At 42.3% G+C, this 20,283-nt stretch overlaps 1 protein-coding gene across 5 annotated transcripts in view; it reads right to left on the bottom strand.

Annotated features, from left to right (window-relative positions):
* The window catches only part of MYRIP (myosin VIIA and Rab interacting protein), a 347,454-nt gene that overhangs the window by 46,095 nt on the left and 281,076 nt on the right, over nt 1–20,283 (bottom strand). For 2 of the 5 annotated variants that reach the window (XM_060180352.1, XM_060180354.1), the window contains exons 11-12: nt 15,271–15,513; nt 9,693–9,755 (exon numbers count right to left, since the gene is read on the bottom strand). In XM_060180352.1, coding sequence (XP_060036335.1) covers nt 9,693–9,755; nt 15,271–15,513 — 306 coding nt within the window. Of the gene's footprint in view, nt 1–9,692; nt 9,756–11,705; nt 12,562–15,270; nt 15,514–20,283 lie in introns of those variants that run through there. The other 3 variants (XM_007517826.3, XM_060180355.1, XM_060180356.1) reach the window with 2 other exon arrangements.

Raw genomic sequence — 20,283 nt, 5'->3', positions numbered from 1 at the left:
CAGTTCTGAAAGGTCTCCTATAAACAACCAGACCACCACAAATAGGACATATATCAAAACACTCTAAAACTCTACAAGAATGGTGTTAAAATATCTTTAATCTTTGACATCAATAAATGTCAATGGCCTGAATTCACCTATTAAAAGACATAGAGTAGGAAGATGGAACAGAAAACACAACCCAACAATATGCTGTCTACAGGAAACCCACCTAACTCAACAAGACAAACACAGACTTAAAGTGAAAGGATGGAAAACTATCATACAAGCCAATGGCCCACAAAAAAGGGCAGGAACAGCTATTCTCATATCTGACATGATAGACTTTAAAATAGACTGACACAGACTGGAACAGACACTGGAACAGACACACTGACCAGTGGAATAGAATTGAGAGCCCAGAAGTGAGGCCCCACACCTATGGACATCTAATCTTTGACAAAGGGGCCCAGACTATTACATGGGGAAAGCAGAGTCTCTTCAACAAATGGTGTTGGAAACAATGGGTTGAAACATGCAGAAGAATGAAACTGAATCACTGTATTTCATCAAATATAAAAGTAAATTCCAAGTGGATCAAGGACTTGGATGTTAGACCACAAACTATCAAATACTTAAGAGGAAAATATTGGCAGAACTTTTTTCCGCATAAATTTTCAATGAAACGAATCCAATTACAAAGAAGACTAAGGCAAGTATAAACCTATGGGACTACATCAAATTAAAAAGCTTCTTCACAGCAAAAGAAACCACTACCCAAACCAAGAGACCCCTCACAGAATGGGAGATCTTTACATGCCATACATCAGATAAGAGTTTAATAACCAACATATATAAAGAGCTTGCCAAACTCAACAACAAGACAACAAATAACCCCATCCAAAAATGGGGGGAGGACTTGGACAGAATATTCACCACAGAAGAGATCCAAAAGGCTGAGAAACACATGAAAAAATGCTCCGAGTCTCTGATTGTCAGAGAAATGCAAATCAAGACAACAATGAGATATCACTTCACTCTTGTGAGAATGTCATACATCAGAAAAGGTAACAGCAGCAAATGCTGGAGAGGGTTTGGGGTCAAAGGAACCCTCCTGCACTGCTGGTGGGACTGTCAATTGGTCCAACCTCTGTGGAGAACAGTCTGGAGAACTCTCAGAAGGCTAGAAATGGACCTCCCCTACGACCCCTGCAATTCCTCTCCTGGGGATATATCCTAAGGAACCCAAAACATCCATCCAAAAAGATCTGTGTACACATATGTTCTTGGCAGCACAATTTGTAATAGCCAAAACCTGGAAGCAACCCAGGTGTCCAACAACAGATGAGTGGCTGAGCAAGTTGTAGTATATATATACACAATGGAATACTACTCAGCTGTAAAAAATGGTGACTTCACTGTTTTCAGCCGATCTTGGATGGACCTTGAAAAAATCATGTTGAGTGAAATAAGTCAGAAACAGAAGGATGAATACGGGATGATCTCACTCTCAGGCCGACGTTGAAAAACAAGATTAGAAAAGAAAACACAAGTAGAACCTGAAATGGAATTGGCGTATTGCACCCAAGTAAAAGACTCTGGGGTGGGTGGGGGGGGAGAATACAGGTCCATGAAGGATGACAAATGACCTAGTGGGGGTTGTATTGTTAAATGGGAATCTGGGGAATGTTATGCATGTACAAACTATTGTATTTACTGTTGAATGTAAAACATTAATTTCTCAATAAAGAAATAAATGATAAAAAAAAGAACGCCGAGGAATAAATAATGAATGGGAGGAAGGCCTGACACAGTGGTCCTGCAGTATCTGCCAATTGACATGAGTCAAATAAGCTTACTGAGCTGGGTACTGACAAAGGCACACAATGGTCCTTACGGCTTACCAAGTACCAAATTCTTATTTTATTTTTTAAAAATATGTACTTATTTATTTATTCCCTTTTGTTGCCCTTGTTATTTTATTGTTGTAGTTATTCTTGCTGTTGGATAGGACAGAAAGAAATGGAGAGAGGAGGGGGAGACAGAGGGGGAGAGAAAGGTAGACATCTGCAGACCTGCTTCACCGTCTGTGAAGCACCCACAGGTGGGGAGCTTGGGGCTCGAACTGGGATCCTTACACTGGTTCTTGGGCTTTGCACCATGTGTGCTTAACCCGCTGTGCTACCACCTGACTCCCCCAAGTTCTTATTTTGGACCTGACCGAACCTACCCGGGACTGAGCTGCCAAGATTAATTAAGAGTGAAAGAGAATATGGATCACAGTGAAATCCCATCAAAGTGTGAGCCAGACTTCACAGTCTGCTCATTATTTTTCTGTACCATGTTCCAGATGTTTCCTGGGCTTTATGAAATTCTTCTTTGACTAAAACTACCAGAGCAAGCAAGGATGTTTGTCCAAATGCCCCAATTCCATATATTCTTTCCTTTCCTTTCCTTTTTTTTCTTCCAAAGTAAGAAAAGCAACTCCATATGTCCTCTTACATAGCTGACAGGAAATCTGCTAGAAAACCCCGCAATTACGTTTCAAGTTCTCATGAAACATACGGCCCGCCAGCAATGCCTCTACAACCTGTCAGAATACATCCTCCAAGAACAGACTCGCTCCCTACAGAGCTAGCTACTGGGTGAAAGCGGGTGGCACACAATTGGGGAAGATCAAAGCTAATAAATTTTCATACAAAATCAACCTAAACTGGCTACGGAGATTAGAGAACTGACCTCTAGGAACGTTTGAATTCTTCTATCATCTAGGTTTTTCAATGAACTAGGTCATTCCTCACAGAGTTTCGTCATTCTTAAATGATTACAAAAATGGATTTTTAAAAATGCACTGTTGGCAGTGTAGTTCCAGGATTAAGGTCACTCGTGTCCGTAAGGGCATTTTCTTGCTCTTCCTAGTGGAGTGTCTGCCTCCAGAGTGAGTCCACTCTGGGACGGGGCAACGGGTAGGAGAGAAGGGAAATGCTGGACCATTATCGTAAGCAAACCTGCCTGGGCAGCTAGAGGTCAGGAAGATGTTCTTTTCATGGCAGAGAATGTGATCACAAATGTCAATTATTATTATTATTTCAGAAGGTTGCTTCTCCTTTCTAGCTTCTACCCACACAAAGACCTCTAATTTTGTCTGCTCTATTCTTGCCTTTGGATTCTTGTTTATTAAATAATCTGCCCTGCTTTATATCTTACTACCTTTCAGCCACCAAGTTGCAGATGCTACCAAGACACCATCCTGACTTCCCCTGGCAGACGACGTCACCAATGTGTTCTGGAGCCTCACCTCTCCAGAGTCCTGCCCCACTAGGGAAAGACAGAAATAGGCTGGGGGTATGGATCTACCTGCCAATATCCATATCTAGAAGAGAAGCAGTTACAGAATCAGACATTCCACCTTCTGCACCCCTAAAAAGAGTTTTGGTCAACACTTTCAGATGGATTAAGAATAGGGAAGCTTCCAGTGGAGAGGATGGGACATGGAACTATGGTGGTGGGAACTGTATGAAATTGTACCCGTTATCCTACAATCTTGTTAATCTTTATTAAATCACTAATAAAAAAGAAAAATAATCATGCTGCTTCTCAGGGAAATAGTTCTTGATACTCACTGGAACATCTCTCACTGGGCCCCAGTAGGGCATGTGTTCAGCTGTGGAGAGGTTTGATGAGGGGTGAAACTACATCCCACATTTACAAAAAGGAGACCCACGGCAGCTAGGGCAATCTTGAAATACAAGGTCCTCCTTATTACTTCTCTGCCGAAATCCTTTCAGGTGCTTCATAAATTGCCCCAGATAAAAGCCCATAAAGAACTTCTCTGCAAGTTCTCTACCTGGTCCACATGACCCTGCACGCCTGGGCTCTTGTCCTCTCTCTCTTTCCCCACCATTCTCCCAATGGACACACTGCTCCGGCCACTTCAGTTCTGTATTTTGTTCCTTGAAGCTGTCCAGGTCACTTCATTTTTCAGGACTTGCGCAAGCTATGCCTGGAAAAATCTTTTCCTTAGATCTTTGCATGGCTCCTGTGCTGACTATGGGCCACAGATCAAATCGATGGGGTTTACAGTCAATGATATTTATATACTTTTCATATTTGGGAGATACTCTCTTCCCTTATCCAGCTTTCTGGTCCTTTTTTCCAACTATGACACCATCCCCCTAGACAATAACTTAGGTCACCTGCATATTAGACATCAGGTGCAGGTAAAAACTAGTTGGGTCATGGGTTCCTTGGAATATTCCTGAAATAGACCTACTAGCTTTTTCCAAAATGAAGACCCCAAATCTTCATCTGCAATATTCCAGCCTTTAGGTTCATGATGAGTCAACAATTTGTTCTGCTTTATATCTCAACTTTTTTTTTTCAGCCACCAGGCTCCAGATGCTACCTACCATGATGCCAACTGGACTTTCCAGGACAGATGACCCCACCAATGTGTCCTGGAGCCCCACTTCCCCAGAGCCCTGCCCCACTAGGGAAAGAGAGAGACAGGCTGGGAGTATGGATCGACCTGTCAATGCCCATGTTCAGCGGGGAAGCAATTACAGAAGCCAGACCTTCCACCTTCTGCACCCCATAATGACCCTGGGTTCATGTTCCCAGAAGGATAAAGAACAGAAAAGCTATCACAGGAGGGAATGGTATATGGAGTTCTGGTGGTGGGAATTGGAATTGTGTGGAATTGTACTCCTCTCATCCTATGGTCTTGTCAGTTTTTCCATTTTATAAATAAAAATTAAAAAAAGAAAAAGAAAAGCTTTTGCACAGCAAAGATAAACCACTACCCGGACAAAGAGGCTCCTTACAGAATGGAAGGAGATCTTTACATGCTATACATCAGACAAGAGGCTAATTACCAAAATATATAAAGTGCTTACCAAATTCAACAACAAATAACCCCATCCAAAAATGGGGAGAGGACATGGACAGAATATTCACCAGAGAAGAGATCCAAAAGGCTGAGAAACACATGAAAAAATGCTCCAAGTCTTTGTCAGAGAAGTGCAAATAAAGACAACAATGAGATACCACTTCACTCCTGTGAGAATGTCATACATCAGAAAAGATAGCAGCAGCAAATGCTGGAGAGGTTGTGGGGACAAAGGAACCTTCCTGCATTGCTGGTGGGAATGTCAATTGGTCCAAGCTCTGTGGAGAGCAGTCTGGAGAACTCTCAGAAGGCTAGAGGTGGACCTACCCTATGACCCTGCAATTCCTCTCCTGGGGATATATCCTAAGGAACCCAACACACCATCCAAAAATATCTGTGTACACCTATATTCAGAGCAGCATAATTTGTAATAGCCAAAACCTGTAATCAACCCAGGTGTCCAATAACAGATTAGCGTGGTGGTAGCCCAGCGAGTTAAGCACAAAGCGCAAGGACCGGTGTAAGGATCCTTGTTCGAACCCCTGGCTCCCCACTTGCAGAGGAGTCACTTCACAAACAGTGAAGTAGGTCTGCAGGTGTCTGTCTTTCTCTTCCTCTCTCTGTCTTCCCCTCCACTCTCCATTTCTCTCTGTCCTATCCAATGTCGACAGCATCAATAACAACAATAACTACAATAATAAAACAACAAGGGCAACAAAAAGGAATAATATATATATATATATATATATATATATATATATATATATATATATATATATATATATATGAGGTGAATTTATGTTCTTGACCTGTTCTTGGATGGAGCTTGAAGGAATCATGTTAAGTGAGATCAGTCAGAAAGAGAAGGATGAGTATGGGATGATCTTACTCATAGAGTAAGAAGTTGAAAAATAAAAACAGAAGGGAAAACACAAAGCAGAACTTGGACTGGGTTTAGTGTACTACACCAAAGAAAAGGACTCTGGGGGATGGGAGGGTCTTTCAGGTCTTGGTGCATGATGGTGGAGGAGGAACCTAGATGGGGATGGGGTGGGGGGAGGGGGTTGAGAGTGTTTTGCAGAAAATTGGGAAATTCTACACATGTATCAACAACTACATTTACTGTAAACCAGTAGTTCCAGATAACAAAACAAAACAGAATGTATTATCTCAGTAGACAGTTTTCCTCACCAGTTATTTAATTTTCTAAACATTTCTAAATTATTCTCGACTCTAGTCTATTTGATGATTTTGTGAATCTTTAAGAGTTTTTTTTTTTCCTTTTATGTTTGGTTCAGATTCTGATTTGAATTCTACAGACTTCTACCCCAAATTTGGAAGAACTCATTTTCACATTGTCTTTTCAAGCAGCAGACTGCGAGGTTTCTTGAAGATCTGCAGCTTTTTTTTTTTTTTTTAAAGTTTTAACTGTACATTTCTCGTTCCTATTATGGATGGAATGAATTTCCACTTTATTCTCCAACCTCATTCGGCATGGCTTGAGATTATAGTTCCCTGAAAATTAATGGCTCAACTAGAAGCCCCTGGAATGGAGAATTCAGATGTTATCTCCTCAGGATTATTTGAGTTCAAGGCTGCAGTATTATTTCACAGGTTCTTTATATCATAGGTCAATGCACATGATCCCCGACCTTATCCAGCCCTTCATTGTTGATTGGGGAGTCTTTACATTTCTCTACACTTTGTTCTCCCCTATTTTATACAATAGCTATTTTAGAGACTCTCCACAATCCTGAAATTCAATTCCATTATGCCTTCGCTTTCAGAAGACTGTTTCCCTCTAGTTTTTTTTTTTTTTTCTCCAGGGTTATTGCTGGGGCTCGGTGCCTGCTACGAATCCACTGCTCCTGGAGGCTGTTTTCCCATTTTGTTGCCTTCGTTGTTGTGCTTGCTGTAGTTGTTACTGTTGTCATAGCTGTTGTTGTTGGATAGGAGAGAGAGAAATGGAGACAGGAGGAGAAGACAGAGAGGAGGAGAGAAAGATAGACACCTGCAGACCTGCTTCACCAATTGTGAAGAGACCTCCTGCAGGTGGGGATTCCTTCTAATTTTAAGAGCTAGGGAAATAAAGACAACAATGAGATACCACCAGGGATATCAAGTAGGTAAATAAAACACTCAAGGTGCCTTCAACTTCCTGACAGCAAATGTACCTACTTATCTGTGTCCTGACCAATATCTTTGCTATTCCAATGCTGACATCCATCCACACCTTCTAAACCTTACCCCTCTACTTACCCAAGAATCCCTTACTACTGAATGTTTTAGGCCATTTATAATGTTTCCCGGCAACAAAAATGCAAAAGCTCCAGGGTTTGTGCTGAGATAAGTCACTGGCTCTCTTCCAGTGTTTTCCTGAGGGTAACAAATTGCAAGTTCAGTGCTACAGTACTGTGTGTTACTGTGCTCTGGTCACTTTGAGTCACCAAGTTACCCAAGTGCTCGTAATATGCTTGGCCTATTCTGTGTGTATTAAGACTGTTCTCCTGGATTTTTACCAACTTCAATTGGTTTTTTAAAAATATTTATTTATGTATTCCCTTTTGTTGCTCTTGTTTCTTTTTATTGTTGTAGTTACTATTGTCATTGTTGTTGGATAGGACAGAGAGAAATAGAGAGAGGAGGGGAAGACAGAGAGGGGAAGAGAAAGACAGACACCTGCAGACCTGCTTCACCGCCTGTGAAGCGACTCCCCTGCAGGTGGGGAGCCGGGGGCTCGAACCAGGATCCTTCCACTGGTCCTTGTGCTTTGCGCCACCTGCGCTTAAACTGCTGCGCTACTGCCCGACTCCCCAACTGTTCTTTTAACCATCCAACTTATTAAGGAAAAATGGCATTTTATTATTTCAATTTACATTTTAAGTGCTTATCTGGAAAAAAAAAACTGTCTTTTATGGCCATGTTCCTGTTGGCTCCTTGCACTTTTCTGGAATGAAATGAATAAGCAAACAAAACACCAAGCTCTGGACTAGATGTTAAATAAAATACACTTGAAGCTGAATTTTTTATGTGCTTATTTCCTTTACAAGTCATATTTACATGCTTATTGTTTTAATGAATTTTGCTTTTTTTTTTTTTAATTTTCCACATGTGAGATCACAAAGATTTTTTTTTTCTCTTTCTGACTTATTTCACTTAGAATAATGTCCCCAGGGTCCATTGGTGTTGTAAAAAATTGGCAAAATTTTATTATTTTTCATAACAAAATAATTTTATAAGTTTTAAAATGTATTCAACTATAGGCAGACGTTCAGTGTCTTTCCATATATTGGCTATTGTTAACAATGTCCAAATGAACCTGGGCATGCAGATATCTCTTTGAAACTTTAATTTTTATTTCTTTTGGAGTATATCCCTAGAAGTGGGATTGCTAGATCACCTGGCGGTTCTATCTTGACTTTTTGAGGAACTTCCATAGTGGGTACAGCAATTTATGTTTCTTGCTGACAGTGTACAAGGGACCATATTTGTCTCCACATCCAACACTGGCCAACACTGAGTAGCTCGTCTTACTGTAACCTCAACATATGTGAGGTGACTTCTCTTAGTGGTGTTGATTCACATTTCCTAGATGATCAGTGATGTTGAACATCTTTTAAAAAATTTATTAGGGTCCAGGTGGTGGCACACCTGGTTGAGTGCACATGTTTAATGCACAAGGACCCGGGTTCAAGTTCCCTGTCCCTACCTGTAGGGGGAAAGCTTTGCAAGCTTTATTAAATAAATAAAGATAATAGAAAAAAAATTTACTTTAGAATTTCCCTATTCCTCATAAATCAATAAAGAAGAAATGTAAGAAAGTAATGTGCTTGTCATACTTGCATCTCAGGAACAAATCCCTTGATATCTCTTGTGTGATATGTTTTATTATAATTATTATTATCTTTACTTATTGGATAGATGCAGCCAGAAATTGACAGGGAAGGGGGTGACAAAAAGGGAGAGAGACAGAGAGACACCTGCAGTCATGCTTCACCACTCATGAAGCTCTTCCCCTGCAGGTGGGGACCAGGGGCTCGAACCTGGGTCCTTGCACACTGTAACACACACGTTCAACCAGGTTTGCCACCATCCGGTCCCATGATATGCTCTTTTTAATGTATTGCTAAATTTGGTTTGCCAATATTTTGTCTAGACTATTCAGAAAGGCCATTAGTTTGTAGTTTTCTCTAGGTATGTCTATTTCAAAATGCAGTTTGCTGTATCTAGGAATTTGGTATAAACGTGTGTTTGTGAGACTAGTATCCGTTTCTTTTCTTCTTCTATTCTCCCCGCCCTGACATGTCTTCCAACAGCACAGTCTTGTTTATTCTGCAGAGTTTTCAGACAGAAAGGAGCTCTTTTTTCTCTTTTCTTACCTGCCACGAGGCTGTCTTCCTATGACACTTTATTTTAGGGATTTTAAAGCTCAGAATCAGTACTTTTTTTTCTAGATCTTTCTACATACAGTCTTAAAAAGCATTTCTGCCTATTTTTTCATGCACACATCTGCTCTATGTCCCATTTGGCTGCTCTACTGAGGCAGCATCTGTTATTTTCCTGACCCATCTGTCAGGTAATACCTGCATTTTACAGACTCTAAGAAATATTTGCACTGCAGATTAGGGCAATCTTTCCCTAACATTCAGTTCATCTTCTTCCCAGAGAGGAGGATGCTCTGCCCAGGCCCCAGAGATCCAGGAGGGAACGTGGAAGTCTACATTCCAAATCAAGCAGGCCCCTCCACACACACAAACACCAACAGGACACATCTGTAGAAATGAGTGATGCCAATGACAACATGAGTGAAACGAAACACCCTCACCTGTTCAAGCACCGTAGATAAGAGCTGTAGCTCTAAGTGGACAGCTAAAGCTTCTTTTTTTCCCTAGGGCAGCAGTTAAATAGAAAGTTAGAAAGGAGGTATTAATTCCATAATAGGCATAAGGCCCACTGAAGTCAGCGTTGCTTGTAAATCTATCTAACAATACATTTATTTTGGCATCAATTAAAAATGAATACACTTTCCTTGAATAAGATGCTCCTTGGGAGTTAAAGACACTGAGTCATTTTCAATGGTGAGACACACATGGACAATATGTCAACAAATCTTTTTTTTTTCTTTTCATAAGCACATGAAACATTAAAAAAATCCAAGGTTCTGAGTTTTCTTAGACAGAAATCAATAAATTAGTCTTCTTGACTAGGATTCTATTTCCATGTGGCATGAAGTTAGCAAATGGTAGCAGTTATGAGAAGATTCACAAATTATTCTCTTGTTTGGGGGATTGAGACATCTTGGTGCTTTGATGAGAGTTATTCCTTGAATTGTAAATATGGGAGAACAGCTGCTGGTCTGTGACTCCCTTATGGAAATAGAGGACAACAACTCAGCTACTTGTGATAATAATTAATAAACAGAGACACATTAAAATGCTTTCAAGACATTGAATGTATTAATTTGGCTACAATGGAAGAAGTTAATAATTGGGACCTTCAACTAAGACTCACATCCCAAACGTTTAACACAGAGGACATCTCTTGTGATAGAAACAATAATGTTTAATCATTAAGTCCTTCCAGAACCTTGGGATTTTGAATCCAGAAAGAAGAAACAGCCTTGGAGAAGCAATGGTCTGAAGCTGGAAAGATTAGGGTGTTAGTAGACCATCCAGTTCCTGAATATAATCGCCATACTCCTGCTAGGAGTTCTCTGCCTTTCTTTGTCTTCCCCTTCTAGGATGTAGCATCTGCATATCTAAAGGCAAATGGTTCTAAGGGCCTTGTTTAGCCAGGACTGTCCCCATTTCCACCCTCCAACCCTTAGCCTGTCCACTTGCCTAGCCGTGGGGGATAAATAAGTACTCATCCCTAGCTTCTGATGATCACATAGTTTGGAAGACTAATCACTAGGGTCTGGTGGGATCTGGATGACTTCAAGGAGAAAGAACCTAGTCTGGGAATCTAGTTCCCCGAAGAGGTTTCTAGTTTGTTCCCAAGCTCTACAACCTTGTTCTTAAGCAAGTTCAAAATCCAGATGGTAGTGATCACCTAGAACCATGGCTGTGAGGATAATTCTGCCTTGACCAAAGAGCTGTGCCCAACAAGAGAGAACATGTTTCTCAGCTGATTATCCTATAGCTGGATAGAATTCTGAAGCCCCAATCCCTAGATGAGTCATCATGCTGAGGTCACAGAAGGGCTCTTGATGTCACTGTGTCATCTGTGGGAATATGCCCGCACCTCTGCTTTGACTCCCAGAGAGTGGGGTTACTGGTGGAGTCTGGAGAAACAGTACTGTGAATAAAGTGTCTTTCAGTATAAGGCGAGGCTCCTCTTGGTAAGACAAAGGCAATCAGCAGCCAGTTAAGTGTTGGTATTTTTCACTGCTTAGCCACAACACTGACGGAGTATGTGAAGAAGGGGAGTCCTACATTTTCTCTCTTGGTTACTCTCTCATTCTGTTTCCCCCCAGAAGATTCTAAGATAAGGATTTGAGTACTTGGAGTTAATTTGGGAGGCTGACCCCAGGATATAGTGGGGGTGGTGTGAAGAAGTCGATGAAAACTGTCTTTTTTTAAAAAATATTTTTTTAAATATTTATTTTTATTTTCCCTTTTGTTGCCCTTGTTGTTTTATTGCTGTAGTTATTATTGCTGTTCTGGATGTCATCGTTGTTGGATAGGACAGATAGAAATGGAGAGAGGAGGGGAAGACAGAGAGGGGGAGAGAAAGATAGACACCTGCAGACCTGTTTCACCGTCTGTGAAGCGACTCCCCCTGCAGGTGGGGAGCCGGGGTTCAAACCGGGATCCTTAAGCCGGTCCCTGTGCTTTGCGCCACCTGCGCTTAACCCGCTGCGTTGTCTTACGGAGTCCGTGTGTGCCCAGAGCGTCTGAGGAGTCATCACTTCAGTGGGGTAAAGGGGCTTGAAGTACTTCTGCTCTTTCTTGTAGTCAGGGTAGGACTGCCCCGTGGCCTCACGACTTCTCTCATTTACTGCCTCTGCTTCCCTCACAGGAAAAGAAAGGAGCCCCTGCCTCAAGACCCCTCAGGCAGTTAGATTCTGGGCCAGTGTGCTTTCTCTTAATGGAGTGATAAGGGTGAACAGGGCAGCTCCCTTAATTCAGATCCACTCCTCAGCTATGTTGTGTGTGTGCCTGAGAGTGTGAGTGTGGGTGTCAGCGTATGCATGTCTGCGTGCTGCACAGACTAGTTATGCTTGGATCCCAGGGGTAAAAAAATCACAGTTATTCTCATCCCCAAGATGGGGACTTGGGGCCTCTGCTGTAGTGCGTTTTCCACTTAGCGTTGTGCACAGCATGAGAAAGCACCAAATGTGGTTACAGACCTACGGCTTGACACTGCAAGCGTTGATTGCAAATCAGCACTAAGCTGTTCCTTCAGTGCTAGCAGATGGATGCAATTTCGTGACAGTGAAGCTTATTTTCCTTGAGATTGTTAAAGGGGATAATTAATATCGGCTGGGTTCCTGCCTAGCTGCTGACTCCACGCTGCAAAATTCATCTCTGAATGAGAGGGTCTGATTGTCGTCCCTGTTTTACAGAGACCATCAACATGTGTTTTTCCAGTTGACCAGGAAGACCTGGGCTGGGTCCAGGGATTAGTTTTTTCTTGGTGGGTCTGCTAACATTGTGGGGGCAAGTTAGGGACTGCAGGACAGCTCCAGTCACCTAGAGGAAAAATGGACAGGAGGGCAAAGGAGTGGCTGTGAGTGAAGATATCACCCAAAGCCCAGAGTTCTCAAATAGCATGGTTATCTGCTTTCAACTGTATGTTTTGAATTGAGTCTAATCACAGAGTCTACTCCCATATTCTGTGCTTCTAAAGAAGAAGATGGGGATACAGAAGCCTGCATTTGTTTGCCTTTCTCCATGTAATCCGTATCTGCTGGGGGGCCACAGACCAATTATATTTTTGTTGTTGTTGTTGGCTATCAGACTTTTAATATATAACAAGTGATATTTGGCTAAGTATTAGGTAGGCTGGGGGATAAACTTAAGCTTTAAGACATGAACGAACTGGGGAGACTGAATAAAAGCAATTCTAATTTTCTGTCCATCCGGGACACAGGGCGAGACTGAGGAGACTTGTCCATGTGCCCAGACCCCCCCCTCCCCCGGGTACATCTATGCCCTGTTCACACTTCACCCAGGAGAACACAGCACAGCCTGATGTTGCGTCTCCAGAGGGTGAGGCTGATGAGGGGCGAAGCACAGGACTCGTTCTGGCCTGGCACGCCACACTGAGTACAGCATGCATTCTGAGAGCCTTGAGACCACCAGGCAGCAAAGCTATCAGAAAGAGTCGTGATAAGAAAGAGGGCCCTGGTCTTCAGCTGCCGTCTGGATCTCAGCTCGAGCAGTGTGACTATGATGGGGCACTGGCCCAGGAAACAGAGAAGAGAGTCCAGCACGTCTGAGGAAGCAGTGGGCTGGCTGGTATTCACTCCCGCGGGGAAGAAGGCTGCCTGTAAAGGCCAAACTCTACCCTGCAACACAGGGACATGCTCAGGATGGTATGTGCTGCCCCAGGCAGAGGGCTCCAGACAACCAAGGAGGGCCTGATGGTTCTGGAGGGCTGAGTGGAGAGCATGGCGCATTGGAGGACTCAGGGTCTCAGATACTCAGAGTGGCCGCTTCTCTCTGGGCCTGCTCCTGATATCCTGCAGCCACTCCCAGGTTGCTCCCAGCTTGACTGCTGAACACATGAAGAGGGTTCAGGTACCATGATTGTGGTTGCCAGTGACTTACTAGCTTTTGTAGCCTACTGTCATCATCAAAAAAACTATCAACAACAGAAAAAAACAAAACAAAAACACCTAATCACTAGTGCAAAGAAGTCTAGATGTGTCAGAGATCTTTTCTGCATTGTCCAGGAGGCAGCTTACTGTGCATCTTGTGATGTGAGACCCAGCAGGGTTGTGTTACTCTAGCAAGTGCCTAGCTCAGGGCCTCGGGGAAATTCCTTCAGACTCAGTTTCCTCATCCACAGTAAAAGGGCTCCATCTACCAAAACAGGTTAACATATGAAGTAACACATGCAAAGCACAAGGCAGATCTCAGACACTTGGAAAATGTTACCTAGCAGTGGCGATGTTCTGATTCTTTTTTTAAAAAATATATTTATTCATTATTGGATAGAGACAGGAGGGGAGATAGGGAGAGAGAGAGAGACACCTGCAGCCCTGCTTCACCATTTGTGAAGCTTTCGCCCCTGCGGGGGAAAGCTTGAACCATTGAGGGGGCTTGAACCCTCGTCCTTGTGCATTGTAATATGTGTGTCTAGCCAGGTGTGCCACCGCCTGGCCTGATGTTCTGATTTGGAAGCGGTCAAGTCTGGCATGAGCGAGATCAGAGAAGCTTCAGAGGAAACCCAGGTACACGAAAGGTGATGGTGGGTGGCACAGTTTGGGGAACCATTAGTCCAGACTTTCCTTTGTGTGTTTCTTTTCTTTCCTTTTCTCTTCTCTTCTTTTCTTTTCTTTTCCTTTCCTTTCTTTTCTTCCCTTCCCTTTCTCTCTCTTTCTTTCTCTCCCTCTCTCTCTCTTTCTTTCTTTTTTAAAGATTTTATTTATTTATGAGAAAGACAGAAGGAGAGAGAAAGAACCAGACATCACTCTTGGCACATGTGCTGCCAGGGATCGAACTCAGGACCTCATGCTTGAGAGTCCAAAGCTTTATCACTGTGCCACCTCCCGGATCACCCTTTGTGTGTTTCAAACTCAGGCACTGGCTTGGGGGCAAGTGTGTGTGTATGTCAGAGGGTGGGGAAGATGGTGGAGGTTGGGACCGAAAATGAAGAGGATGGGACTTTTGAGACCCTCAGGGCAACAATAATAGCTATCCATTTAAAACACTGGGGTGCCATAAGGGACTTGTTTAAAAAGGAATTATGAGGCCAAGAAAAACCAACTCCTGATTGTAAACGCCAGATAATACGATTATGAACTAGAAGATGCTTAACACAAAGACTAGCTATGGAGTGAGGCTTCACTGTTGGTTAACTGAGGAATTGCAGAGACATTCTCGATTCGCAGGCAAAACTGCTCAGGGAGAGAAGATGGACTGGGATATGACGTTTTTTCCATTTTTTTTTTAAACCGAATGAGAGAAACCACAAGCAACGGATTCAACATTTGATACAGATGAAAGCTGATGAAAGTCAGTAGGAAACACGGGTCTGGAGAGACTTCCTAGGACATTTTCCTGATAGCACTGCTCAGTGCTGGTCAAGAAAGCTTTCCCTGGTTTCTCCCAAGTGCATTGCAGAGAGAGAGCGAGCTCTGTGGAGGGCCCACACACCTCTAAAGGCAAATACAGAGCCTCCCTTCCCACCCTCCTGTAGAAATGCAATTGTCTGCAGGAGTTTTCTGACCTTACCTTCTTTAGCTCTTCCTGGACACTCTGGACATTGTCTTCAGAGGACAAACTTTCCTTCTGGTTCTCAGATTCCGTCTTGGTTTCGTACTCTTGATCCTCTCCTGAAGAGGTCTCCTTCTCACTCATTTTCAGTGCTAACTCATACAACCTGTTCCTCACTTTCTCCTCTGTGGTACCTGCACTGGTCCAGTGGTGCTGAGTCTCATTGCTGATGTCAGTCTCTGACAAATCATCATCCAGCACCTAGAGGAAAGCCAGAATCATAAATGAGGACTCCTACTGTTGTCATGTTGCTGGCTCCCAACCACACTTGAATAAAGGACAGTGCAGGAAAGTGCAGCTGGCTCAACACTTTCTCTCTTTGGAAAGACACAGAAATGGAGAGGGAAGAGGGAGGTAATGAGGAAGAGAAACAGAGACACCTGTAGCACTGCTTTACCATTTGCAAAGGTTTCTCCCTGCAGGCGGGGACTAGAGGCTTGAACCTGGGTCCTTGTGCATTATAACTTGTGCACTCAACCAGGTGTGCCAACACCCAACTTCCTGTTTTGCTTTCTCTAGAGACCAGTGTTTAACTTTCAGTTTTGCTTTCTTAAACACATATTATCTTAACACTTGACTGAAGGGACAAGCTATATTCAGAAAAGGGACTCTGTTCAATGTTCTTTTAGTCACAACATACTCATTGAATGCCCCTAAGGATAGCTCTCTGGACTAGTAACACAAGGCTGGCCTCAGTCTCAGTCCTCTAGTGGTGGAGATATAACACAACTTAGTAATATCCGAGGGTAAGGTCAATGAAGTGGAGATGTGAAAGGGCCTCTGACAATCCACTGAGAGGTACTTGATAGTTGGTACTGGGGGTTAGAGATAGTTTCTTTCTGAAAGCGATGCTTGAGTTGAAATCCAAAGTGTATTGGCTACCCAGCTTAAAGGGAAAGAGAAAATATTCTAGAAAAAGGGCAAAGATTTTAAGATGGTAAAATAAAATTAGTATGCCCCTTGGTAACTATAGTTCCAGTTTCAAGATACTATCTCTGGCTCCTGCTCTCCATTTGGTGGTTATCTCATTAACTCTATAAGTAGAGATCCGTCCAGGGAAACTCTAGGAAGACACTGAGATCATGACCGTTACTATAGTCTCACTATTGAGTCAGACAGAAGCAGACAGATTTAACAAGATAAGACTCAGTATGTCATCAGGGTTCATTAGACCCAATTTTAGTTTTTCATTTTCCTCTTTTAGTCATTTTCCTGGCAAACGCTAGAAGAAGAAGTCATTTTCCTCATAAGTCCTGATATCTTGTGACTTTTATTTGTCTAGAAGTACTTACAAGGAACAAAGAGAAATGCACTTATTTTGAAAAAAATACAATAAAACTAATTTTAAGTTGAAATGACTGTATGGGTTCACCAAATCATTTATAAATCTAGGTCACGTTGCTGTGATCAAATTTTTCCTGTCTTTTGAAATATTATTTGCCATCCTGGCAATTATTTTTATTACTAATCAATTATTCCCAGGTATGTTAAAAGAAATTAAAATAATAAAAGAGAAGAATGGAATTGCTTAGGATGACTCAATAACAGAATGATAATTTCAGATCTCCTTTTAGCTTTAATTGCACACAGATAAGAATTCAAAAAAATTTTATAATAGCAAAGAGATGAACTATGACAGAGAACAGCATTTCACAATTAACAGGTGACTCAGAGACTAACACAAAGAAGATATTCAGAAACTGCAGATCTAAGAGCAATGGTAAAAAAGTCACTATATAATAAGTAAAATTTCACACCAAGAATTTTCAGATGGCAATGTTCCAGTTTTGCCATTTTTCAACTGCCAACTAAGCAAGGCGTTTATAAGGACAGAAGAAAAGATAGACTTTTTATCAGTCATTCAACTGAAAGGGATTAATCACACAATATTTTGCAACAAGGATTTGGATTATCATGTTTTGCTAGAAAACAGCCTGGCAGGTTCATCCTTTCTGATGTTTGTATATCAAACTAGCTTTACAAGGTTTATAATGAGGCCATGCTTTTAGTATCTGTCTATATCAAGGGGACTGGAAAGGAGATAGATGACAGAAATGAGAAAAAGCAATAAAAGGACTGATAAAACCTAAGAACTTCTTCAAAAATACTTTTTTTCCCTGGTCTTGAATAAGACTCAAGGAAGGATGAGGGGTCATAAGAGGCTCCAAGTATATGCTTGAAGAAGAGAAATTCCTTATCTGGGAACCAGAACATGGCCTTTGAGCAGGGTACTGAAGGATGAGGAAAACAATTCAACATACGAGAGGATTAGGCATTCTTGATGAGAAAGCAGCAGGACCAGAATCCATGACTAAGATTTGAAAAAAAAAAAAAAAAACTGAAGAATGGGGAAAGAATCTATCTCACCTTTTGATCTTTGTACTGAAGAAATTTCAAACTCATTCTAAGCAGATTTAAGGTCTTCTCTGAGGAGAATATGTGACATAGCTCAGAGACAGGTTGTACCACTTGCATGTTTCTCTGTGTGTCATCCTACCTAAGAGTACGGTTTTCTAAGCACGAGTCACAGGGCATCCTCTTCAAGTCAGAGCTGCATAACCCTCATGACCCCAGGCTTGGGAAGGCAGCCACCCACCATTCCACATATCATCAAGCACAGTGCTGTGGGTTGGTGAGTTTTGATCCTTCACCATCCTAACTGGATGGAACTCTATCTGCTGTGATTTGCTGTACACTGAAGGCCAATGAAAAGCAGCCTCCCCACTACGTGCTCTTGGCAGCAGTTTATAGTGTGTGTGGGGGCGTGAGGTCTTCTAGATTCTTTCCACAATGACCCACAGAGAAATGACCTACATTTCTCAGGGCTCCCAGCTGCAGGAGCAGCATCCATTGTGGTTCAGGAGGTGGCATCCACTGTGGTTCGGGATAACGTGTTAAACAATCAAGTTATGAGGTCCCGAGTTCAATCACTGGCAGCACATGTACTAGACTGATAGCTGGTTCTCTCCTCCTATCCCTCTCATTAATAAATAAATAAAACATTGGGAGTCGGGCAGTGGCACAGCAGGTTAAGCGCACATGGCACAAAGCACATGGCACAAGGATCCGGTTCGAGCTCCCGGCTCCCCACCTGCTGGGGAGTCCCTTCACAAGCAGTGAAGCAGGTCTGCAGGTGTCTTTCTCTCCCCTCTCTGTCTTTCCCTCCTCTCTCCATTTCTCTCTGTCCTATCCAACAATGATGACATCAACAACAATAATAACTACAACAACAGGACAACAAGGGCAACAAAGGGGAGTAAATTAAAAAAATAATAAAAAAAAAGGGAGTCAGGTGGTAGCGCAGCCGGTTAAGCGTAGGTGGCGCAAAGCATAAGGACCGGTGGAAGGAAGGATCCCAGTTCGAGCCTCCAGCTCCCCACCTGCAGGGGACTCACTGCACAGGCGGTGAAGCAGGTCTGCAGGTGTCTGTCTTTCTCCCCCTCTGTCATCCTCTCCTCTCTCCACTTCTCTCTGTCCTATCCAATAACAACGACAACAATAGTAACTACAACAACAAAAAGAAACAAGGGCAACAAAAGGGAATAAATAAATAAATAAATAATAATAAACAACCAACCCCCCCCAAATAAATAAACAAAATATTTTTTTTAAAGAATTGGATTTACTGGGTGGAGGAAAGAGCATATGGTTCTACAGAGACTCTTATGCCTAAGGCTCTGAAGTCCTAGGTTCAATCTCTCATACCACCATAAGCCAGAGCTGAGCAGTGCTCTGGTTAAAAAAAAAAAAAAGGGTTTATAGTTCTCTATGACTTCCATGACTTAGGAAACTGCTCAGATAATTTCTTCTATTTTACTTGCCCCCAGAAATCTCAGAATCATGTTTTTGGTGTCTGGAGCTCAAGTTACAGAGCTCCCACTGCTTCCATTTTGTGAACTGCTTCTATCTCCATCTTGTTTTTCCTATTCTTACTTTTCTGTTATTCTACTTCCCTTATAACTTTTAAGGCATTTTTTTCCGTTTACATTTACGTGAACCACTCAAAATTCTCTTTGTAACAAGTATACCTAGCAGAAGGATATTTACAGACTACTATTACAAAGATCAGTAGCTTCCAAATGAGGCATTCTTAACACGACTTTTTAAAATAAAATTTTATATTTATTTATTCCCTTTGTTTTATTGTTGTAGTTATTATTATTGTTGTCATCATTGTTGGATAGGACAGAAAGAAATGGAGAAAGGAGGGGAAGACAGAGAGGGGGAGAGAAAGACAGACACCTGCAGACTTACTTCACCGCCTGTGAAGCGACTCCCCTGCAGGTGGGGAGCCCGGGGCTTGAACCGGGATCCTTACGCCAGTCCTTGCGCTTTGCATCACATGTGCTTAACCCGTTGCACTACAGCCTGACTCCCTACTTTTAAGAATAATTCGGACCTGGCCTGCTGGATAAGGGGAAAATCTGGCCCCAGGAGACCAGTCTCACTAATGAGTACAGTAACAGCAACAAGAAAGAGAAAGAGGGAGAAACAGCAGAGGAAAGTAAAATAGCAGCTCCCTGCAATTCTCAAGTCTCAACACCACCACCACCACCACCACCAAATAATAAGCAGCATGCTTCCATTCTAAAATGATATCTCTTTACATCGCCAACCTTCCTCCACAGTTGTGTGGGAAAATGCAGAAAAAGGTGAAAAACCTATGTAACTAAAAGAGAAATGTATGTCAGCTTGTTGCCAGTAAATGGATGGATGAAAGTTTTTATGAGCTACTAGCTCTGTGGAAATGTACATGTGGGGGTCGGTTAGTGGCACACCAAGTTGAGGACATGTTACCATGTGTGAGGATGTAGGTTCAAGTCCCCAGTCGCCCACTTACAGTGGGGAAGCTTCCCGAGTGATGAAGGGCTGCAGGTACCACTCTCTCTCTCTCCCTCTCTACTTCTCCTCTCCTCTTGATTTCTCTTTCTCCATCTAATAAATAAATAAATAAATAAATAAATAAATAAA

Source organism: Erinaceus europaeus, chromosome 21 (assembly GCF_950295315.1).
Source record: "Erinaceus europaeus chromosome 21, mEriEur2.1, whole genome shotgun sequence".
Classification (NCBI taxonomy): Eukaryota; Metazoa; Chordata; class Mammalia; order Eulipotyphla; family Erinaceidae; genus Erinaceus; species Erinaceus europaeus.
The sequence above is the reverse complement of the archived record's forward strand: the minus strand, read 5'-3'. Positions and strand labels throughout refer to the sequence as shown.